The sequence below is a fragment of the Protopterus annectens genome, chromosome 2.part2, assembly GCF_019279795.1.
Source record: "Protopterus annectens isolate FY-2018-M chromosome 2.part2, PAN1.0, whole genome shotgun sequence".
NCBI classification, from domain to species: Eukaryota; Metazoa; Chordata; order Ceratodontiformes; family Protopteridae; genus Protopterus; species Protopterus annectens.
Window position 1 is genome coordinate 925,152,629 of NC_056730.1, and position 26,316 is coordinate 925,178,944.

Consider the following 26,316-nt stretch of genomic DNA (forward strand, 5'->3'; position numbering starts at 1 on the left):
CTGATACACACTCAAGTTTCACACAATGCAGTTAGTGATGACTGCTCTGCAAAAGCAGCTTAGTAATTAAAAAACAATAAAACAGCACATTGACTTAGTGTGTACAGATTATTCAGCCAAATATAACCACAGACTGGGCACCTGTGTACAACAGCTTTCGTCCTTCTAGAGTTAAAATAGAGGGTTGGCGGGTTGGTATAATGGTTAATGTGCTTACCTGAAAGAGACAAGGTCTAGTGTTTGATTCTCACCTTTGAAATTTGGCTAGGCTTAAAATGGCCCACAGGCTCAGATAGCCTAATACTAGCCTATGAACCTATGCACAATCAAATATGCCCTGTGCAAGATAAACTTTTCCCACTAATGGAAAAAAGCATTAAAGGATTTTTTTCTGCAAAAGCTATAACAAATATCGATAGAGACAAAGCCTGGTCTTCATGGAAAAAAATAAGCATTCAAAATGTGAACAGCGTCACCATTTAAAACACAAAGATAATCTGAATACTACAAAAGAAAACACACAGTATGCTAGACAGCAATAAACATTCTATTTACAACAACCAAAACATTTCTAATCACTAATAACATTCCTAGTAACTGATAAGATGTTCCCAAAACTGCAACTAAAGAAATACTGCATACTGCACTAATGACATCAAACAAAATATTTATATCTCTCAGTTCACAAATACAAAATGTTTCACAAAGCCTATTGATGCCACACCATCGGCTCTTTTGTACTTTATCTCCGAATGCCAAATTCTATTTAAAAAAAAAGATTACAAAATTACAACTATCTACTTGAAAATTAGACACGTCTTACAACCCTGAATTATATACTATTCACCCCCAAATACTGAAATTAGTAAGCTATAGAACATGCATTTACAATCAGTCACTTATCGCAAGACTATTCCTAACACCTCCAAATATGCCTTAATAATATATCTTCTAAAATTAACCAAACTACTCTGCTGCCAGTTTTTGTTCAATTGTTAATGTTTGTACACTAGTCAAAATTGTTCGTTAAGAAACTTTGGAATACATGCAAGTATATGATATTACTGTGGATAATCAGCATGGTTTTGGACCTACTTGTATCACTTTTATTATTTTATGTTCTTTATCCAATGAATTGTACAAAAATATGGATAGCAAAAAACTTACACGTTATTTTTCTTCACTTGAAGAAAGGATTTTCATACAATTGATCATCAAACTGCTGACAATGAAAAACTGCTAATCTACACCAAAGAATCCTAAGTAGACCTGTACCACACACCAGTTGAGTCCAACTAGATCCACAAAAGATATTTATTAAGCTCAAAAATGATAAGACACTTTTCGTTAATCCACAATAGTTTAACTTCTTCAGATACACACTTCCTGAGAAGCAAGAGTTTAAATAACCCACTTGTCACACCACATGGTCTACAACCAAAAATACAGAAATAAACAATACATATTTAAAATACCAATAAAATACTTGTTTTAAGTATTTTATTGGTATTTTAAATATGTATTGTTTATTTCTGTATTTTTGAACTGCAGTGTGTTGCATTCAGTGAATCTTTCACTTGTATACATTTATATGCATACATTGACACATTTTTATCAAACTGGACATTTTGCTTTGTTTTACAAAATTAGCTTTTGTGCTTCAGAGGGAAGGGTTCCTTTTAGGAGTGTTAGCTGCCACACCCAACAACCTTTGGTTGCAGACCATGTGGTGTGACAAGTGGGTTATTTAAACTCTTGCTTCTAAGGAAGTGTGTATCTGATGAAGTTAAACTATTGTGGATTAACGAAAAGTGCCTTATCATTTTTAGCTTAATAAATACTGCTTTTTGGATCTAGTTGGACTCAACTAGTGTGTGATACAGGTCTACTCAGGATTCTTTAGTGTGGATACAATTGATCATAATATACCTCTACATAAAACTAAACAATTATGGATTTTCATATGAAGTCACCCAACAGTCTGAATGTTATCTTTCTAACCAAACCTTTAGAATAGTGGGACATAACTCTTTATCACTAACCAGAAGGGCAGCAAAAGGTGTTCCTCAGGGAACAGTAGTTGTACCACTTTTGTTATGTCCATTTGTAAGTAACCCCTTCTGAAATCTCCTTCACATAAACTGCATCTTTTATGCAGATGACATTGTGATATATGTATTGCCCAGCAATTGCTGCAAGCCCTTTGTAAGATTTTCAGTCCATTTGGAATTGATTAGTTAAAACAGACAGAAAGTTAATACAAATGAAAACAGACAGTAATGCTGTTCAGAGCATATTAAAATCTAAACATCATTACAAAGCCAACAATCACAGATCCGGACAACATGACCCTACTCCAAAGTAATCAACAAAAATACCTTGGCATACTACTTGATGAAAAATTGTCCTTCCATTCTCACACTGATTCACAGATTGACAAAGTACTGAAATAGCTAAGACTTGCATACAAGTTTTCTTAATTGCTTACGTATGAAGCCATAAATGTATTACTCCCAGAACTTGAATATGGCCTTTTGTCATTTTAATCACTTCCTCTAAAAATACTAAATCCCCGCAAATCATTGAAAACAAAATGGTAGAATGTATTTATTTTTTTGCCATCTACTTAACAACACTGTGGCAAAGTTCAAAAAAACTAACTGGTTACCAGTTACAGACAGGGCTAGCTTTATGATAGATTGACTTACCTTTATACTTATACAATTTAGCATATTAACAACCACTACAAAACACACTGGTCTTGAAGAACTCCACTATTTCTTGTCAAATGATACAGCAACTCATTTCATTCGACCACCACACTCTGAAAAATGCCTTCTCCAAAATATCCCCGGCATCTTGGAATGACTTACTACATGAAATATGTAATACAGCAAGCCTGACAATGTTTAAGAAACAACAAAAAAAAGAAAATCTAGATAAAGAAAAATAAATTTAATTGCTTTAGGGCATAGGTTAACATCATCATTTTTGATAAATGCCATTTAGCACCAGTCTAGTTGCCCTTAATTAATTTTTCTGATGATTTATCTTATATTTCATACCCTGTGAAAATAATGTAAATACTCACTGTACCTATCACATAAAGTACCTTCTTATCTTTTCATCAGTGTATGTCATGCCTTTTTATAACACCTATCACTTGTACAGACTTTCATTTATCCATATTTTGTACAGATACTCATATTTTACATCACCAAGTTCTATATAATTTGCTTTGTACAAGCGTTTTAATGCAATGCTTGAACTACTGACAGTTTATTGTCATTGTTAACTAATATTGCATTTTCATATTCTACAATGGATTTATTTTGTAATCTACAATGGATTTATTCACTGATTAATTTAACAGTTATTCTACTTTCAATGTTAACTCAGCTTTTCATTATCACATTGTCTCTTCGTATGTGTTTGTCTTTCATAGGATCATAGGTAAGTACTAGACTAGCTACCCTTGTGGGATATTTTAAGTCTATGTAATTTCCATTACAAAGGTGAGACTCAAACCCTGTACCTTGTGCCTGTGAGGTAAACACCTTAACCATTATACCAAGCCCCAACCCCGTTTGCCATGTTGGCCCAGATCATAACTGAAAAGTCTTTGGATCAGCTCATTTATCCACTTAGTAAATCAGTAAATAAATAAATGAATGAACTACCCATGTCACATGGCACTTCATGGTTATAGAGCATATATCTAGATCCTGGTAGACCTTAGATGAGAAACCTCAAAAATCAAGGCCAGTACTGACTGTGGTTAAAGTAAATCCAATTTTTTTTCAACTATGAATCACCAGAAGGGTAGGGTAAAGCATTCTAACCCCACAAAAATGCAACCAGACTGGTTTTGGCTGAAATAGCCTTCCTCAGTGTCAAACAGAACATAGTCACATCCACATAATTTATAAAATTTGGCCAGTCAGAGGTTAGAACCCACAATCAGAAAAGAAAAAGACTGAAATCAATCCTAAAGAAATCTAGAGGGGGGAACAGCAGCACATCTGCTGAGGACTTGTGCTCAGCCACAGATGTGGACAGCAACCATACTTTGAAATCACCTATCCCAAAGAGATAAAATTTGGATGCCCCTTTAAGACCCAGACACATAGGGGAAGCAGAAAACATAGGAGGAGCAAGGGATCTCAAGAGTCTTCTCAAGCTCATGGTACAAAAATAAACAACACTTGTAATGTTATGAATATCTCCTCTATACCCCTCTCTGAGGTGGAAATACAAGTACTTAGTAAAGGTTTAAGTTTTGTACACAGTTTTCTTGTATCTGAAGATTCTTTGGCAAAAGATGTATTATCATTCTGTCATCTATTCAATTTAAGTTTGCTTTTTGATGGTGAAACTACTGGTACTAACACTAATTCTTTTAAATTTCACAAATCCACCTTTATTCCACCCATGCAACAGCAGGTGGCTTCCTTCCAGTCCAGTGTTCTCAAAGATTTACATTTTTATGCTCATGAACACTGTATATCACCTCACAATCTCTCAAAGATTGAATCACAGGTGGTTTTTAATCTACAAAATAATAAGAATTTAGTGATTTTACCTGCTGATAAGGGAGGAGCTGTGGTGGTTATGGACTGGGGGATGTACTATAATGAAGCCCAAAAGCAACTCTGGGATGGCCGGTACTGCATGCTAATGCCCTTAGATCCAACTTTCAGATTCAAGACAGAAATAGATAATTTTTTAAAGCAAGCTAGAGAGGAGGGTATTATTATGGATTCCGACTTATACCATCTAACTGTACATGATCCCAAATCCCAATATCTATATCTTTTGCTCAAAATCCACAAGGATCTACACAACCCACCAGGGAGAACCATTGTATCAGGCAGAGGGTCACTCACCGAACCACTTTCACAGTTCCTAACCAAGTATTTGCAACCACTATTGAAATTTATCAGATAATGCATACAGGGCACCACTTAGTTTTTAGGTATTATCTCTGATATGCAATTAGAACCGGGTTGGCTCCTGTGTACACTTGATGTCACTGCTCTGTATACTAACATCCCACATTGGGCTGACCTTTGTGCATTACAATATTGGTTAGAGAAAAGTCAACTTTATCAGCCTGGATTCAATACATTCCTGGTATGTTTAGCAGAGCATGTTTTAACCAAAAATGTTTTGTACTTTCAGGACCAGTGCTATTGGCAAATACAGGGTACAGCAATGGGGGCATCCTTTGCCCCCATTTATGCAGATTTATTTATGGCCTATGTGGAGGATCATCTCATTTATGACCCTAGGCATTATTTGTATTTGGAGGAAATTGACATTTGGAGGTGCTATTTGGATGACTGTTGGCTGGTTTGGAGAGCTGTTAGTATATATCTTCAAGAATTTGTGGAATATTTAAATGGGTACAAGTGGGGAATCCAATTCATGGACTATTAGCATACAGAACAGATTACATTTCTGGATCTCCTTATAAAAAGGGATGAGGACAATACCCTAATTTTTTGGAAGTACCACAATGCAAATCATTACTCCATTCATCCAGCTTTCACCTACAGCATATCGTCAGAAACATCCCCAAATCACAGTTCTTTTGGGTCAAACATGTTTGCTCTGGTATGGAGAAATATGAACAATACAGGAGTGATCTGGTACAAAGTTTCAAACAATGAGGTTATAAATATGGCAATATTATTACTGCCAGTAACTGGGCCTCTAGCCAGGATTGGAAGTACCTGTTGACATACAAGGAACATTCAGGTGATAAAACACTGGATCTGAGGTTAGTTACCACATACAGACATAACACAGGGGCATTTATGGATATCCTTAACAGGCATTGGAACATTCTGCTATCAGATCATAGGTTATCTGACATTTTAGGCAACAGCGCCTATTTTCGTTTCGGAGAGGGAGGACACTTGGGTCTTATTTCAGTAATTGCAAGCATCATCAGGGGGCTTCCACGACCTAACAACAATGCACCGTTACAGGGGAGGTACTGTGTAGTTGTGTACCTTGTGGGCACTGTGCACATTGCATTAGAGTGAATAAAACCAAACAGTTCAGCAGCAGAAATGCTGTGTTGGTCTATGATATTAAGTTCTTGGCCAGTTGTGGGTCTGACTGGGTAATGTATTTGGCAACATGTGCATGTTCTGCATTTTACATTGGCCAAACATCTAGACCCCTACACTTACGGATTGGTGAACATTTGAGCGATATTAGGAATAAGAGACAATCAAATGCATTATTCAAATATACACTCAAACATGGTAATGCTTCCTACAGATTTACTGTCATTGATAAAATATTTGGTGACAAGACTAATAAGTCTGGGTGGTATACCATTCTCAATGCTAAAGAAAACAGGTGGATTATTAAATTAGGTGGGCTCTTTCAGCCTGGACTAAATGATCATTTATAATTAACCAATAACCAACTGTGCTTAATTAATGAATTTGTATAAATTATGTGGATGTGACTATGTTCTGTTTGACACTGAGGAAGGCTATTTCAGCCAAAACTGGTCTGGTTGGATTTTTGTGGGGTTAGAGGGCTTTACCCTACCCTTCTAGTGATTCATGGTTGAATAAAATTAAGTTACTTTAACCGCATTCAGTGCTGGCCTTGATTTTTGAGTTTGTTTGAAGTTTGTTGGGCCTTTGCACTTGCCGTATTTGCAAGGGCAATTTTTGGCTTAGACCTTAGATGACACGAGCCTATGCAATTAACACTGGTTGACTACAGGAGACTCCTCTAGGCTAATACTGGAAAAGGAGCCTCCACTCCCCTCTGGATTTATGGCCAAAGAGGCTACCAGTGCACTGACAAAGTTACTTCCATAAGGATGATTTCCATCCCCCCACTGTGAGGCAGGCCTGGTGCCTAATGGCATCAGAGCACCAGAGCCAATGACTGATGCAGGCTGAACTGACCACCACCACCACTCTTTTATAACTGATACAATTAGACCTACATAAGAATAAAAACAAAAAGGGCACACACTAGTACAAGCATACTATTAGGTACACATATCATTATATCTGCAAAGTGTAGTAGTGGACATGGCATATGTACTCTGCCTCTCCCAGAAACACTGTGCATATGCATTCTTGCCTTCTATTGCATGCTTCCTTATTCTCTCTTTCCTGTTCCACCACCACAAGGCAGGGTAGGAAGAACATAGTACAGTACTGGACATGAAAAAATCAAGGAAAAAGATAAGTGTACAAAGCTCAGACAGCTAGGAAACAAGCAATCCAGTGGATAAAACAGGTTCATAAAACTGAAGGAAAGTTTTTAATGATAACATAGATCCAAGTGGATTGACACCAGGCACACATAAAAAAATCTCCACATTGCTAACACAGATCCAAGTGGACTGAAAACAGGGACACATAAAAAAAATTCAGTGTGGCTGTATGAGCAGGTATGTAATCATATTTTTACTGCATTATGAAACTGGATTTTCAAATAGGTAAGACAGACAGACTGAGAGAAGACAACACACCTAGTAATGTAAACCTGCACTGTACTATACTGCCCATGGTGGGTAGCAACAACAGGGAAGGGAACTGCAGTATGTAGGTGTGGGAACATACTACAGTGACACAGCAATGTCATGCTAGGCTATGACCAGAGGGTACATCATTGGCAACTTGCACAGAGGGCAGGACATGCTGCACAGGCCATGATGGCCCCTGTACATTGAGCGACGTTCAGAAATACATTATTTTGTGTGTGTGTGTGTGTGTGTGTGTGTGTGTGTGTGTGTGTGTGTGTGTGTGTGTGTAGGGGGAGGGGGTGAGCAGTCAATAATTGGGGTACAGTACATTAATGTAGGATGGGTGTCATGATAACTAGCCCATAGCAGCAGCACAGACAGGAAAGGAAAGAAGTGTCACAACACAACAAGGGAAAGGTAGGTGGGCAGTTTATGGGTTTGGAGAGGCAGCATACATTTATATGAAATGTCCACATTCAGCCATGCACACACATTAACCAACATGTGTAACCCACAGTTGTACATAACTTGTCAAATGCCTATGAGAGAGGCAGCAACTGCAGACATTCGCCACCCAGTAGACTGAAGTGTTACTGCAGGTCGTCCACACACGTGACTCAAGTATTCTAGTCAGACGTAGCATAGACAAGCCTTTTTTGGAGTACATGTAGCAAGAAGTGGTGCAGGATATCAATGCTGTGGGTGAACATAATAGGAGTCTAGCCCAGCTTCACTGAAGAGTAAGCAATATGATATTGCATGCCAAGAACAAGCAACAGGACATTGCCAGAAACATGACCGCTGTAGAAAGTGGATTATCAACACAGAAGAAGCTCAAAGAAGTAGAGCAGTTCCTGGTGTTCCTGTCTAGGGAAGAGGAATGCACTGTTATACCTAGAAGTGGCCTGGATGAGGGATCGGGGCTGGTGACAGCTGCCTAAGTGTAGAGAAAGCTCCAGGTTATTATGAGTTGTTGCATTATCATATATACAGTGCAGTACATGTGACCCTGGACTTATTCAGCAAGAGGCCTCTACATATTTGTCTTCCTCCATGTACCTGTAGTCTGCAACTATAACTTCCTGCACAGCAGGGTGTGTAAATACCCATATTTTAGTAACAGATTCTGTCATATAACATTATGCCTGCTGAGGGGTCCATTTGTTACAGTGCTGCCACAGGTATATAGTTTTAATGCTTTCACAGGCTGTACTAATGGAGGGTCCATCACAAGGGCACAACACATGTCTGATGTCAGCAGGTCATCAGTGGCTGACCATCATGGCAATGTGAATATAACATAGTCTGATGACACACTAGCACTTTCAGCAACACTTACAGTGGAGGCTACATGCTCATCCACCAAATACAAGGAGCCTGGCAGGCTGAAACTCCATTCTCACCAAGTTTGATGAATTCCTTGTAACTGTGAGCCCAAACTAAACTGCGTAGGAGTTCCCAACCCAGACAGCATCTGTGAGACTTGCATATACACCCCACAGTAAAGAGGAATGATGGTGTGTGGCACCACCATCATTCCAGGCCTTTTCCTGGTCTGGGTGCAACACATGACATTGATTAGTGCATGTACAGGTCAGTGATCCAGACAAAGTCAGCTGCTACCCAAATCATTGTACAGATGGTGAGTTTGCTGTGTAGCCAATGGGATAGCATGCAACACCTTAGTGGTCTACAGAGTGATATGAATTACCTGCACAGGTGACATTGAGTAGAGGGATAGGTAGTGGACAGTCCTGCTTAAGTATCTTGTGGCATCCATTTTTGCTTCCATGTAGCAGATGGTAACCATCTTCAGGTGTGTCTCCACAGGTTCGTCTGTCAGTGGTTATGGAAGAGTCAAGGAGTGAGGTGGCCTCTCACAGAATGGGAATACCCAGATGGCACAGACCATATCTGAGAAGACATCACTGTCATCTCTGGTCATGTATGCCTCCATACCTGGCTGTGACCAGCATCATGTATGTGGCCACTAATGTTCCTCAGAAGCTACCCCTGGGCACCTTACCTGGTTGCATGTCTTTGCTTCTGTAGTTGTACATCATCACTATCCCTTGTAAGCAGACAGAGTGCCACACCAACACGTGGTCATCATACTGGTCATGGACGTTATTCATCTGATGGCACCTGACATGAGATAACTCATCTCGGTGCATACACATTCTCCTGTAGTTCTACTCCATCCTTGCATGAAACTCCAAGATCACAGGTCATTGCTGATGTCCTTCATGTTTCACTGTTGCAGTCATTACATTTGGGTTATCCTGCTGGCTGGTTGCCCTAAGTCGACCTGAATTCTAGAGTCTTTGTCCTGCGTCATTTGCTGTCACCTCTTCCCTGCCGTCAGGTCATCAGGTGTATAAAAGATGCAGCCGACGCCATTTTATTCAGTCTTTCTTGCCGCGCGGTGCCCGAAGTAGAAGCAGTTCGCAAGTGCCAGTCGGCTGACTCCTGAGATTTTCGTGTTCGAGTTTCAGATCCAAAGTCTTCATTAAAAGCTAAGTCCCCTTTGGGGAAACTTTTTTCTTGCTCCAGACCGATGTCAGAAAAAGTTAATAATTGTATTTCTTGTGGGAAGCAAATACCTCATAAGGACTTTCATTCTTACTGTATTCCTTGCCTAGGCCCTGACCACGACATTGCTAGTTGTTGGCTTTGTGCTAGATTTAACCAATGCACTATTAAGCATCGGTATGATTTTGCATTAAGCTATTTTGGGCGAAGATTTAATTATGCAATGTCGTCGGATAGCCATCCGACTACCGGAGTTCACAAAAAATGCAAAGAAAAAGAAAAAGACAGGCAACCGAGGTCCAAAACTGACGACGAAGCTTCTCCTAAGCAAGTTGCCAGTTCGCCGGTTCTCAATGAGGCGCTTTTGCAGCCCCTGACACCTGCTACTTTAGAGTCACAGGCCGCTACCGACTCCCATGTGGAGTTGGCTAGGCCGCAGGAAACTCAAGGTATTGGAGCCTTGGAGATTATTCCCTCAGATGGGTCCGGAGCCGCTGAGCAGGCATCGGCTTCTGAGGGTGTATTCAGGCCTAAACAATTATATATTAAACCGACTTCAAAGACAAAGACTAAAACACCTTTAAAGACAAAGAAGCAAGTTCACCAGCCACAAGGACAGGCCTCCATGCCCAAAAAACAGATGCTCAAAATGGCCGAAGACTTAATTACCTTGATCAGGGGTTCCCATCCCCCTCCTGATAAGAGGCCTAGGCAAGAGACAGACTATGAATCTTCAGATCAGGTTTCTATTTCTTCTGATTTATCTTCTGATCAGGAATATTCTCTTCCTCCCTATGAGGATTCTGATGCTGAAGAATCAATTCCTTCAGCTTCTCCTCCTGAGGACTACTCTTTTGGGGAAACCTTGCATACCATGAGGGAGCACTTCCACTGGGGGAGTCAAGATTTTTCAGAATCTAAGAAAAGGCTCAGAGACTTCCTTTTACTTCCTCAACACAGGCCTCTAGCTATTCCACCTGTGTTGGACATTGTAGATGATGTGTTCTCGGAGTCGAGTCTGACCCCTGACTCTTTGCCTCCAGCTCCTGTTAAGCCGGACAGATACTACAGGGTCCCTGACTCTCATAAATTCCTTTTCAAAAACCCTACTGTAGACCCAGAAACTATTTCTCAAGGTCCAAAAGGGGTCAAGGCTTCTACTGTAAAAAACCCTACCCCCTCTGATAGGGATTCTAGGGCGCTGGATATATGCTCATATATCAGCAATATATCATGACACTGATTAAACAGAAAATGATGGCAAATTCTGAATGTGCAGAAAAAAAAATACAGGATTTATTGCATGCAGCTGAACAAGTTGGAAAGCATACTTTGCAATGTGGTTTGATTCTCTGGAGGCCTCCTGCAGGGCCACTGTTACGGGTTCTGTCATTAGGAGGCATGCTTGGTTAAAAGAACAAAATCTGCCTGACCATGTTAAAGCAAAATTATTAGATGTTCCTTTACAACATGATACCTTGTTTGTTGTTAAGGCAAAAGAGGTGTTAAAGAAAATGGAAGACAAAGCTAAATCTATGCAAATGGTCAAGGATTTATTTTATTTTATTTTATTTTTATTTATCATTTGTTGACCGGGAAAGTCCGACTAGGTTCCAGAGAGCCTGTTTTCAGCGGAGGCCCGGGGAGAAATGCTCCATATGCATGTCTTTGTGGAGGAGGAGAAGACGAGGTACCGGAGGAGGAAACCCACAACAACACAGGAACACACAAGACACCACACCCACCGAACAATCGAAATCAACCGAGAACAGAACTCAACCTCTTGAGGCTGTGACACACCTGCACTAACCACTGCACATTTTTTTCTTACAGGTACAGCCACCTAGATTTAGCAGACACTGGCCTGTAAAGAATTGGTCCTTTCCAGTCTCAGACAGACCTCAAAGGGGCAGATCCAGATGCCCTAGAGGCAGATCACAGCCGCAAGGATCCTACAGGTCTAAGCAGTGGAGTGCCTCTACCTCCAAAGGTGGAGAGGACAAATCAAAGTCATACAGGAAACAGTCCCAATGACTTCCCCCTGCCTGCACCAAGCACTTATCTTCTGGCAGCACCCTTAGGGGGAAAACTAGCACTTTTTTCTCAAAATTGGCACATTATAACCCAGGACAAATGGGTTCTAGACATAGTGTCTCAAGGCTACAAGTTTCATATCCATACCCTACCAAGGGCAAACAGTTGGCCAGACCTGCCAAAAAATCAATGGGCAGAGGCTCAAAAACAAGTCGCAGCTCTCATGGACATGAGGGCTGTTCAACAAGTGCCTCAGCAAGAGCAGGGACAAGGATTTTACTCAAGACTGTTCTTGGTACCCAGAAAGGACCAAGCATGGAGACCAATACTGGACCTATCTATTCTATACACTTTCCTGGATATATCAAAATTCAAGATGTTGACCTTACAGCAGCTTCTGCCCATGCTGGGCAGCAAGACTTGGCTTGTGACTTTAGACCTAAAAGAGGCATACCTGCATGTCCCAATCAGACAAACATGCAGAAGATTCCTCAGATTCAAGGCTGGCTCAAAGAGTTACCAATTCTCTGCACTGCCCTTTGGCTTATCTACTGTGCCCAGGGTCTTCACAAAGTGCCTGGCACCAGTAATTGCATACTGCAGACAAAGAGGAATACAAATACATCCTTACTTGGACTGCCTCATACAAGCAGAGAACAAGGACATTCTACTACAGCATCTGACGTTTATGATAAGACTTTTAACATGCCTAGGGTACACAGTCAACAAAAGAAATCAAAACTAGTACCCTCTCAAGAGATAATATTCCTGAGTGCAAGCTTAAATACAACTGCCCAGATGGCTTATCTCACTCCAGATAAACGAAGGCAACTGACTACCTATTTCAAGGAAATGGCAACAAAGGCCCAGTTATCTGCAAGAAAAATTTTGCAGGCTTTGGGCTTCATGGCATCCTGCATCTTACTAATTCCATATGCAAGACTGCATATGAGGAAAATTCAATGGTACCTAAAAAGTGTTTGGACGCAACATTGCCACAGTCTGGAAACAATGATTACTGTAATTCCCTGCCTGCAACAGGAGTTTCAATGGTGGGCAAAGGCTTGTCACCAAAACAAGGGACAGCCATTCTCACTACCCCGAGCCAGGCAGAGCCTAACGATGGATGCATAAGATTATGCCTGGGGGGCACACATGGCAAGAAGAGGCATTCAGGGCACCTGGTCCACAAACCAAAAGCATCTACATATCAATCAAAAAGAGATGCTAGCTGTTCAAAATGCCCTGACAGCCTTCAAGGACCTACTTCATCCGGGACAACTACTGATAAAGACAGACAACACTACGGTCATGTGGTACATAAACAAGCAGGGGGGCACTCATTCTTATCCCCTGTGCAGACTAGCCATGGCTTTATGGGACACAGCATTGACTTACCAAGTTCATCTGCAGGCACAATTCCTGCCAGGAAAGGAAAACACTCTGGCAGACGAACTAAGCAGAAACCTCATGGATCCCCACGAGTGGCACCTGGATCCACAAGTCTTCAGCATGATAACAAAGAAATGGGGACGCCCAGACATAGATCTATTTGCCTCCCCTCAAAACAATCAGCTAAAAAGATTCTGCACAAGGACTTATCACAGACAAGCTTGGAAAGTGGACACCTTATCTTTCAACTGGACAAACCTGCCAGTAGATGCCTTTCCTCCACTACCTCTCCTCCCCAAGGTACTCCTAAAGGTCAGGCAGGAGAAACCAAAAATGATTGCCCCAGACTGGCCCCGCCAGTACTGGTATCCGATCTTAAGGAACTTGTCCCAATGCCCAGCCTGGACCTTACCTCAAATACCTCATCTACTGTCCCAGCAAAACAATCAGATTCTGCACAGCCAACTCAGGACCCTAAACCTGGCAGCATAGCGGATAATGTAGCCATACAAACCACACCTCTCAGTAAAGCTGTGATGGATGTCATTTTAGAAGCCAGAAGGCCTAGTACTAGAAAATCCTATGCTGGGAAATGGAAGAGATTTTGCACTTGGAACCACGCTCAAGGAACTGATACAGCTGTCCCAAATATTCCTCAGATTTTGCAGTACTTAACTGAGATGCTGGACAAAGGCCTATCTTTCTCATCAATTAAAATCCATGCCTCTGCCATTTTGGCTCATTACAATACAGAGCCACCACTCTTTTCTCATCCTTTATTAAGGCAGTACCTCAGAGGAGCCAAAAACTTAAGGCCTCCAAGGAGAATGCCAATACCTGCATGGGACCTCAATTATGTCTTGGAAAAACTCACCTTACCTCCTTTTGAGCCAGCTGCTACTGCAGATATAAAATTCTTATCTTGGAAAACAGCTCTGCTCCTAGCAATAACTTCTGCAAGAAGAGTTTCAGAGCTACAGGCTCTCATGGCCATGGAACCCTTTATCATTTTTTATCCAGACAGGGTCTCTCTGAAAATAAATCCTACATTTATGCCTAAGGTGGTATCCAGTGTAGTCCTTAACCAAATTATTCATTTTCCAACCTTTTATCAAAATCCACAGAAGAAGGGGGAGAAAATTCTGCATTCTTTGGACGTACACAGACAACTTAGATCCTACCTGGACAAAACTAAAGTTTTCAGAAAGACAGAACAATTACTAGTGGCATATGCCACAGCATCACAAGGAAAGGCTATCTCCAAGCAGACTATTTCAAAGTGGATAGGTCACTGCATTGATTTCTGCTACTCACAGCATGGCAAACAAGTGCCTAAGGGCATTAGGCCACATTCAACCAGAGCTGCAGCCACTTCTGCAGCCTTTCTCAGGGGAGTACCAACCAAAGACATTTTAGAGGCTGCTACTTGGAGTTCAGTGCATACCTTTACAAAATATTACAATATGCCTCTTTACTCTAAATCCAGGGCATGCTTTGCCACTGCAGTTCTGCAGGGCCTCCTAGCCGCTCCTAATGCTGTTTAGCTCCAGCACCCCAACCATAGCTTTGGGACTCAACCCAAATGTAATGGCTGCAACAGTGAAACATGAAGAACATAGTACAGTTGTGTACACTTACCATAAATGTAGGTGTTTGAGTGTATTCACTGTTGCAGTCTAGGTTACCCACCCACCATCCCCCTTACTTTTGCTGGAACCTATCTTTACTTCTCTAATCTATACAACCTAGGTGGTGTATTTGCTTATAGATGAAGGTAAAGCTTATTTCTGGTGCATGTATGTTGTATTTACATAAATTTAGCCTACCCTTTTGGGTGCACCTGACATCTGAGGCAAGAAAAACTGAATAAAATGGTGTCGGCTGCATCTTTTATACCCCTGATGACCTGACGTCAGGGAAGAGGCAACAGCAACCAACGCAGGACCCACTTGGAATTCAGGCCGACTGAGGGCAACCTGCCAGCAGGATAACCCAAATGTAATGACTGCAACAGTGAATACACTCGAACATCTACATTTATGGTAAGTGTACACAACTGTACTTTCTTGTTTCTAATATTCATGACATGGAGTCTATATCTTGCTCTGAAGGACGTGCTCCCTGATTCCTCACAGCCTAATATTGGATGTATGGCTATTGAATCCACTTCCCTGACCCTGACCTATATGATAGCATTGTTTTCAATTATCACTTAATGTTCCACACCTTTGCAAATGATGTCTGCTTCCTGCCCACTCCCTAACCTGAGTGGGTAAGATAATGTCTGCATGGCCAGTTGATAAACTTTATTGTGTAATTTGGGTTTGATAATGCATTCGCCATTTTAGTCTGTGTTATCTGTATAATGGCCCATAGTTGTAGACCAGATACTGCTCTTTTGCCAGTGCCACAGTGTACTGCACTCATCCCTGCCTCATATGGGGTCATAATGCTGCTTGTTTCTCCACTTGCAGGCTTCCCGGCTCTTTGACCGCTGATCTAGCAGGTACATTGAGCCCTGATGAGATGGTTTCCTGCTGCTGAAGCTGTTTCCACCCAACCGTGTTATATAATATGGCACACACTACATATATCAGGCTTCAAGTCTCAGGTGAATATTATACTGCCCAACCAGATACAACCAGATACAGCTAGGCAGCAGAAACATCCATTAAGTTGATGGAATACCCATTCTACAATATTACAAGTTTCTGCATACTCAGTAAACTCAGACAGTCTGGTAGTTAATGATGGGAGAAACCATTCATGGTTTCAGTGCATATCCAGCAATCCCCTGCAACAAACAACAGTGACTCCATTATATATGGCCTGCTACATGATTGCATGGTAGCTGTATATAGGGCTCTATACCTCTGTACATGTGCATCTGCCAAATAGCCAACCTTTAGGAAAGTCAGCCATCAATGAAACATTGGTGCAGGTTGGACATGTGACAGATATGAGAATCATGGAAACTGCCTTGGTGGTGCATGGACACATTATAAATGATACCATGCACATTGCAAATCACTTGGCATTTGATGCAATATAAGCCCTTGCTGTTGATATATCTGACATTCTGCCAATAAGGTGGAGCCTAACAGGCAGTGTTTATGTGCAATCAGTGGCTCCCAGTACCTCATGGAAAATGGCAGTGCTGTAGAATGCCCACACAGAAGTGGATCTGCCCTTTGCAGTCCTTGAGAACCATATTATGCCACAGCATGATAATGAGAAATTAGTATAAGATATATGAGGATTCCGCCTGTGAAATTCCTAGTATGTGCTGTGCAGGTCAATTAAAAAATCACCCCATAGCTGGAATGGCTAGTCAAACATTCTCTATGGGTATTCCATATATTCTTCCTTTAAACAAACTCCGTATGATGTCCTTATGCACAAAGAGCAGTCCATAAGTGCTGATCAGCCACACGGCGCTACATTAGGTGCAGACAATACCATCTACGCTGCCAATGAGAACTGTGATCTACCATGTCACATACATTGGCTTCAGTCTGCAAGAGTTGCTTCTAACATATTCTGCTCTTCTATATTTGCTGTAGTCGCATGCATTGTAACATCCTGCACACTGCGGATCCTGACATTCAGAATAGGTGAACTGCACAGCATTGTGCTCCTGCTTTATAAATTTTTAGTCATTATGTCATCTTTGATGGCATCATTTTCATATTTGCGGTCTCTTATTTGCAGGTAGAACCTCATTTCCATAGTATTATGCAATAGTTTTCATACCATTCTGTTCTTCCCCTAACACAACTGTGTTACTTGTGAATCTGGATCATGTCATCCTAGTGCTTTTCTGACCCCTGTGCTATTTTGCACAGTGCAATGCACTGTCTATGCATATCAGTCAATATGTAAAAGTACTGTGTATATTTTGTGAACATTATATCGTATGTTTGCTTTATAATCAAAGCAGTTATTTTGCTGTTTTCAGGTTCACTGCCGTAAAGTCTACATTATTGTGTGATAGTTCATCAACATTATTTGTTGCTGGGTATTTCTGTCTCCTGCTTTAGTATTATTTTGACACACTCTTTCATCAGTGCAAGTCAATATTTGCACTGATAAATGTTTGTTTTATTGGAACTAAAGTAAACTTGGTGTGAAACACAGTATTGGGGAAACATTAGATTTAAATATTTTAGTTTATCTTAATTTGTGGTTTATAAGCCACTTGCTATCTTATCTGTTTATAATATCTGCAGAATTTTACAATTCATTTTAATAAAGATAAACATTGCTATTATGTGTTCTAATTGTAATGTCTGTTCATTTTACTGTTTTGTATGTTGTATTCTTTTTATTTAGACAAAAGCTTTAATGGATAAGCTTCAGAAAACAGTGTCATCTGAAGGAAGATTCAAGAACCTGAGAGAGACCCTTAAAAAGTAGGCTATTCAGATTTCTTTGCATTCCACACTGTGTGATGAATTTAAGCAAATATGACATCTGATCGTGGATTTTATTCCAGAAATGGTCCATTTTTCCTGCCTTTATAAAGTGTTTGCCAATATCATCAAAACATGTTACCAGTTAGGAGACATTAATATAGGAAGTGATATATAATATAGCAAACTTGCTTTTACACAAAGTGCTGTCCCAAGAGAATTGTGACAAAAGTAACAGATGTGGCAGGGAAGAATACAACTGTATACAAATTACTGCATAATTACATGAGTAATAATCAATAAAGTCCTAAAGTATCTGTGTAGCCTTAGCATCTCCAGTTGTAAACACCTCATCTATGTTAACTGGTTTACAGTAAGATTAGATTAAATTCATCAGCATTGAAGGCACTACTTATTTTCAAACAGTATGCAGTATTCTGGCCATTGCTCATTTGTCCGAAGTTCTAATTAGCCAAGAAAATAATGTCATTATTATGTGATTATTTCAAATGTCCTACTATCAAAGGTTCACACTGTGTGTTAGATTCCAACTGTTGCTAAGTCAAATATAACAGTAAATCTGTTTGGAAGTTAGTCATGAACACAGCTCTCCATTTTTTAATTAAGGGTTCAATGTCTTTAAACCCTTGTACAAGTTTAATCACTGAAGGACGGAAGCATAAAGCTGAAGTGATGAAATGTAATTTTGATTATAAACAGTGATCAGGGTATCAAAGTTCCCCTCACACCAATGTCCCCTCCACACTCTGATTGAATAATCAGCTCTAGAGTTGTTGTGAAGTACAGAAGTAATGAGAAATTCTCCTTGCACTTTGAAAGATTTGATTTTTAATGAATTAGTCTTACACACACAGACACACATACACACACACACACACACACACACACACACACACACACACACAAAACACACACACACACACACGCACCATCTTCATCAGATTATATGACTGCTAAATTTAAAAGTAGCTATTAATTCGATTGGACTTCTACAGTTACTCAATAAGTAATAGCAAATATTCTCATTACCTGTGTTCACAGGAGCCCTAGATAGCATGGTTTATGCTGCATTCCTGTATCTGAAATAATGGACATGCTTACTGCTGGTGGCCCAGGCTCTTTTCCACTGCTCTTGTCTGAATCACCTTGTAACAATCATCATAGCCTGAGTCTGATGCCAAAAGAAATCTTTAAGATTAAGATGCCCAGTGTAAATTCCAGTATTGTCTCCTTATGCCTCAACAGGATCATCCTGAGTGGTATTTTTATTTTGTTCCAGCACGCTGCAGAACGCTATACTGAGAATTTTAGTAACTTCTGAATATTGAATAGTGCCACTTATCAGAGACTACAGTGATCCTTTGTCATATCCTCGTTGAGCATGACTTTGAGAAGATGGAGTTGTGACTGAATGAATACTTTTTAAAGGAATGACTTATGGGTCACCTGTCACCAGATAATGACTCTTAAAATTAGGCTCAAAGCAACATGGCAGGGAGCAAGAGTCGTGACGTAAAACTACAGAGCTTGTTCACCGTTTGAGTCCAAGGCTGCACCTCCTTCTCCACTACTGAGAGATTGACTTAGGGATCCTTAGATGGCAGAGTTCTGGACATGTGAAAGCTCCAGTAAGTACATGACATTCTAGTCCCCAGTCCTGGGTCTAAGTTTTGGTTTTGGCTGGTTTCCAAATTTCCCATTCAGCCAGCAGTTACTAAGGGCATACATATGGTGATAGAAGATCCTGGTGTTGTAGACAATTAGTGAGTCCCATATAAAGATTCTTATACCAATACTATGAATGGTGGTGTCTTTGTTTGGTCTATTGGTGGTTGTATTTGTGTCAGCTTTTCCCATGCCATTTCCATGGGTACATTCCCATTTTGGAGTATTCCCTGGTTACATTCCTATGCCTCAAATGCCTTTAACTGGTTAGACTGGGGCCTAGTTGTCATTTTCTAATAAAATAAGTGTTTTCTAGCTTCCTTTGAATGTTCTTTTTAAGAGAATTTGAAGAGCCTGACTCGCTTCCACTTATGACCAGGATGATGAGTCTCCTCCCAATGTGGTTTAAGTTCATTCACTTGTTTATAAGTAAGCACAAAAACAATATATCAACAATAAAACTCTATAAGAGTGAGATAAATATGACATAAATCTAGAAAAATGAAAGAAAAAATAAGCAAAATGGTATACAAAAAAGAATGGATGCAGTACAAAACAGAGCAGAGCACATGATAAAGTATAGAGAACAACTGCAGGAAAGTCTAACACCAGTCATCTGTAAGAAAGGTTTTACAGTTATATCTTAAAGGAGCACTTGACTCTCTTGACCATACAGAACTTCCTCAGCCAGCTAGGTATTGTGCCCCAAGGAGAGACCCTTTGATAAGCAACGACTGAAATGCCAGAAAGTTCATCCCACACATCTGGAAGTGTCATCTGCCTCTGGGTGCCTGAGTATGGGGAGTAGAACAACCAATGTCATGCAAAAAGTCATTTACCAGGTAGGAGGAATGCAAGTCATGTTGGTCAGATAAACCAAGACAAGGACTTTGAAAATAAGCTGCTGATGAACCAGCAGTTAATGCAGCAAGACCATGGAATTTTGGATTAGTTGCAAGACGTCAAGTTCACAGTGAGGCAGCCTGAGGTACATGGTATTACAGTACTCTAAATGGGTGGATGCAGGGGCAGGAGCCACTACAAGAGGGTCCTCAGGCAGAATGAGGTATTTGATAAGAGTGATGTGATATTGCTGAGATGAAAACAGGAAGGCCTCTTAACAGCAGAAACTTGATGATTGACAGTTTGTTGTCAAGGACAACATCCAAATTTTGATCATTTTAAACAAATTCTATTTTATCACCACTGCAGATAATGTTAGGGGGCAAAAATCCAGCAAAGTGGTGTGTATAGCCATGGCAACCATCTTCAAGGTACTGACAGTTGATTTACTGTTTTCCTGTCATGGATGTATTCCACATCTTTAGCTAGGCTGCTAACATTAAACACAGATTCCTGAGAAAAGGAGATGTGGAACTGCATGTTGATTAATAATGGTATTGTATACTTCTCCATTAAAGAATGTCTCCTAAAATCACCATGTACACAGTCAATAATAATATGCCTAGTGTGGAGCCCCACAGACCACCTCATTGAAGACAAGCTGGACAGCCTTCCACCCCCCCGGAAACATAACAGTGATCAAGTTTGCCACCTCAGAGAGCTCTACGGACAAGGATATAGACTTTTTTTCCAGGAGATGTCTCCCTGACAGACTGAAAATGATTGTTCAAGACAAGCTTGTCCATTAGCAGAGCTGTGTGATGTCACCAGTGCTTCAACCTATGCCCAGTACTCTTTAGCTTGCAGAATTCAAGACTAAAGCATGGCTATTGTGATATGAAGTGATCTGTAGTGAACCATGTGCACATAGCTAGAAATCAAGATGTCAATAGCTGATGTGAAGTGCAGTATATATATTTACTAGTTCCTTTGCAATACTTTGGTGGCAATATTTTAGACCTTGCTGCAGTATAGGCCAAATAAGTCTGTGGTGTAGAGACCAAACTTCGTGCACTGAACCATTCCTTAGTCAGGGTATCCCACCAAAGGCATTTTGCCATGAATCAAAGAAAGCCTGAGACACGTTGCACCAAGTCTGTGGCCATGACTCCAAGCTGAAAGACTAAGTCCAATGTGTGGTCTGAAATACTGGTAACAGAGGAAACAACCTCAACAAACTCAGATCCCATCACAATACAGATGAATTCATTTACAAAAACCTCTGGCTCGTTACCCACCCTAATGCTGAAGCCACCCATAATTAACCACATGGGGGAATGTCAATAATGAGGAGACAATGAAGTTACTGAACTCCTGAAGGAACCAGTGATGAAGAAGGAACCAGTGATGAAGATGTATCCAGTACTCACAGCAAACTCAAAGGATTTGGTTACCTTGACATTCAACTTCTCTGATTCAGTGGGTAAACAAACAAAAAAAAATTCACAGCTTGCCACAACCTGATGCTAACATAGACTAGGATACTTGGGACACTAGCACTGCAAATAAATGGACTAAAGTATTTGTGTAATCAGTTCTTCCATATAAAGGTTAAGTTTGCATTGCACAACCGTTCAGATATAATATTACTATTGAAAAGTCTCCACAAGATTTTCCAAAAAACATCTGCATCTGGCTTGCCTTAGTATCAGTGTCTTCACCCAAAAAAGATTAAGTGAATACCTTTGTCAGAAATAAGTGACGAATAATCCTAGGAAGGACATCGTTGTCATTTACTAATGTTAAGAAATTCAGAAAGACCTAACCATATACTCTTCTCCTACTAGAGAAATGCATGCAATGGGTAGGTATGGTAACAGATTGTATTAAATTTCTTCCCTAACTACATGAATTTTATGTCCCACAAATGTATTTACAGTTGTACCAGCTGTCCAAGTTCTTGAATAAAATGACCCTAATATTGGAGACCTGCTCAAGTAGATGACAGAGAAGCTGTTGACAGAGACTGCCAATGTCAATTTCCATTTAGCCAAGCATATTTGTATTGTCACTAATGTGGCAACCAGTGTTGCTGACATCTTCCAGAGATGACTAGTCTGGGTATGCTTTACCCCTTTCATGAGAAGTTAAAGAAGCATACTGTGGATGTGACCACTGGGTATGAGGTGCCACCCAGGGGAATAAAATATTTAGAACTCCCAAAAGATATCAAAACACATCACCATTGTTATTTTCTTTATAACTTATCTCAACAGATCTCAGCATTGCCATAAAAGACATCTTAAGGCAGGCCATCCTCCTTTCTCCATATTCACGACCCAAGTCCCAAGAGAATAGCCCCCCAGTAGCACCAACTTGCCTAGTCTAGTTTGGGTAGGATATGAAGAATGTATGAAGGAGAGGTGGACAAGCTGGAATACATGTGTTCTATTAATGCTGTGGTTTATTCAGAAAAAAAGTTAGTGAAGTTCATATTAGTTGCATATTGTAGCTTCATAATTTCATGATTATGGAACTTTGGTGGTAACGAAGTTTTCCACTTACTGAAAGATGAAGCAGTTTCTTTTTAGTATTAAAGGTTTGAATGTTTAAGACTTGAGATTATTTTGTCACTATTTTGTGGTGTTAGTTTAGTAATTCTCATTTGTTTCTATGCATTCCAACAAATTTTCTCCTTTCACAGACATCTTGATTGCTATACCAATGCTGTTTTCAGGGGTTAGTGGAATAAACTGTCTTAATCCTACATAACAGGCAAACAATTCAGACTAAGTAGATGGACGGGTGGTTGGACATTTACTTTCTGCTACAATTATTGACTCACCCGGTTAAAAGCAGAAGTTCCAGGGCCATTCTGACTAATGTTAGTTACCATTGTGGTTGATTAAGGCTCCAGATCTCACCACTCCATTCCATTCCATCTTACCCCTTCTGTTAGACAGATGTTGCTTGCTTACATACACATTGGCTGTATTCTGACTGATTTTTGTCTTCAGGGCAAACGTTCAGTTGAAGACTGACATTTTCTTATGTGGTCTACCTTCAGCCCTCAGAATGTTTGTCAAGTACCTCTAGATTCCTACTGTGGTATCACAGTGCAGAGATCAGTTCCCATATTCAGATGATTGCTGTTGTCCTTTTAAAGTTCCCTGGAGTTGCAGATATACAGGTCTGCTTTGGGTTTAACATAGACACTTGCATCACATGAAACAAGTTATCTCTGCATCCACCAAAACTTTCATAATCCATTGGTGCCATCCTGAAGTTAAATTTGAATAAACCCTTCATGACATTTTATCAAAAGGACATGGTGCTCTGGGTATCAGCATATAGTAGGGCCATAAGCCCTGCTTCGCTCAGTAGTTCTGCTGGTGGCCTGAATCTTTAGAATGTACCTAGTTTGTCTAATATGAATCTTCTAGTTAACTAGCAGGGCACAACATTGGAGGTATACCAGCTCTTGTCTGATGTGCTCCTGTCAGCTCTGGAGGACACAGCTGAGGCCACCATCTTCATTTCAGATGTGTGTCAATATTTGGAAGGGGAATACATTCTAGTCTTTACTTATTCCATGAACCTTAAGTTCTCAGAACAAGAATATGTCCATGTAAGCAGCTTAAAGTTCATGACAGTTTTGAGTACAGTACTGATCCAGATCGTGTTCTTCATGCCAGCCCATGCTGACCAGATCAGGCAACTTTTTAGTTGTTTAGTATCTGCTGAGAAAATGAGGCTGCAACATCATCCTCCACCCGCAGTAGATCTGTTTGTGTGAATCAGTTACTCCCATGCAAGGAGTTCTTAGGAAAGTTACACAAGTAGAATCAAGAAACAAGGAAACAATGTAAAACTGAACACATTCTTTAAGGTAAAAAATCAGTAGTAAAATGGCGACAAATGATTTGTGGGGTGAGTCCTGGGAGTAGTGTTATACAGTAGCTGAGAAGAGATATTTTGGAAGTTGCCCTGTCCAGCATATGCAGCTGCTGTCTAAGCTGAGGCAGGGGTCTGAATTCTGAACCAGAATTCAGGGGACTACCTCTCCCACCCCAAAAACTAAAAAGCCATTACCACAGACCAAGAGGATACCAAAATGGAGCATTTAGATCACAGCAGGCCTCAGGATGATAAGAATGGTAAAACTATAGTGAAACATTCTAGATGTATATCTCCATAGATTTTATGATTTCTAGACACAAGGGTTCCTATGGAAAGACATCAACAAAGGAAATTAAAGATGATACCAAAAACCTCCTCAGAGAAAACCTATAAGATGGCAGCATGGGACACATGAGTAGAAGGAAATGTTATCCAAGAAATGATCTACAGTTAGGTTGATAATGCTAGGCTGAGGAAAGAAGATCAAATCAAGGTAAGAAATCTGCTTGGTGCCATTACTGAGAGGGTTAAGAAGACAGTCTTTAAGATCATGGGAGTAAATGTGAAGTGAATATCTCAACCCATTGCCATGCTAGGCATGTAGTGAAATCAGTGCAGATGGCTCTGTAAGACTAGGAGGTTCCCTCACAAACGGACAAATAGTAATATTCTCTCAGGTGCTTTCTTCCTGTGGTATGTCCAAGAGCAGAATGTGGTGCAATGTAGTTTTGAGTACTTTGTTAATCAGCTGGTGCAAAGTATAGGGTTTTGGGGCCACTGGGAACTTGAGTCAGAAGTGGAGATGCAAGCCTATGGAGATGAGTTATCATCTCTGGGAGTGAGTGAAACCAGAATCCTGAGCGGTTTATATACTTTATCATTGAGCATTTAGACTAGCCATTGGAGGCAATGAAAAACAACATGGAAATCCTGCCTGTCACATCAGATTTTCAGTGTATTTAATAATGCCATCACCCAGAATGATACCACCGTAAAAGGACAAAATGATTGACTTCAACAACTGCTGTCATTATAAGGGGATCCAGTATCTGTCTGCCTGGGATGACATGATCGACAAACCAGGATGCTTTGCCAAAGATGGCCTGCACCTGTTGCCCCTGGGATTGTGGATACTGGCTAAGGCTCTAGCCACCCCTATAGTGCCTTTTTTAGGCAAGGTTCAAATGATAAATTCACCACCGTAACAGGTACAAGCAAGCAAAATCTGAGGGTATTGCTACTCAGTGCTAGAAGTCTAAACCTCAAAATGCACTCACTCGAGGCATTCCTTAAAATGGAGAACATCGAATCCTGTGCAGTGACAGAGACCTGGTTCAAGGTTTCAAAGAGTACCTCTGCATTACCAGGCTATAATTTATACCACACCTTTCGGCCACCTAACCTGGACTGAAACACTAAAGGCAGAGGCATGTCCATATTCATTAAGGATATCCACACCTCCAGGTTAGTTGCTCAGCATAATGCATCCAAGATTATCCAAGTGCAACTAACTCTGGGCAAGACCGCAATCCAAATTGTAGCTTGCTACAGATCCCCCACCATGCCCCAGGATTCCCACTCCTCATTTCTTGATACACTGGAAAATATTAGGGTACAACCTAACACCTTAATAATGGGTGATTGCAACTACCCCACCATTAACTGGGAAAACTACTCATGTACCAACTCTTGTGCTCAACGTTTTCTGGAATTCATAAATTCCAATGCCTTGGATCAACTTATTCACACCCCCACCAGGGGCAGCAATATCCTAGACCTGGTTATTACCAGCATGGGCAACCGGTGCTCCACACTAGAGGTCAATTTCTCATTGGTCAGATCTGACCACAAGCTAATCACCCTAGACATCCACATCCCTCCCCCACACCCATTAGGAAAACCATGTAAAAAATTTCTCCAAAGCCAACTTCACGCCTCTTAAGACAGAAGTGGCAAACGTCACGACACCCATGCTGACGGACAATAGAGGTATGACTGCTGAATCCTACA

General features: G+C 40.5%; 1 protein-coding gene across 1 annotated transcript in view; it reads left to right on the plus strand.

Annotated features, from left to right (window-relative positions):
• The window catches only part of RASGRF2 (Ras protein specific guanine nucleotide releasing factor 2), a 1,933,635-nt gene that overhangs the window by 1,801,469 nt on the left and 105,850 nt on the right, over nucleotides 1-26,316 (plus strand). Inside the window, exon 24 of the mRNA XM_044064238.1 lies at nucleotides 17,798-17,877. Within this exon, the coding sequence (XP_043920173.1) occupies nucleotides 17,798-17,877 (80 nt within the window). The remainder of the gene's footprint in view (nucleotides 1-17,797; nucleotides 17,878-26,316) is intronic.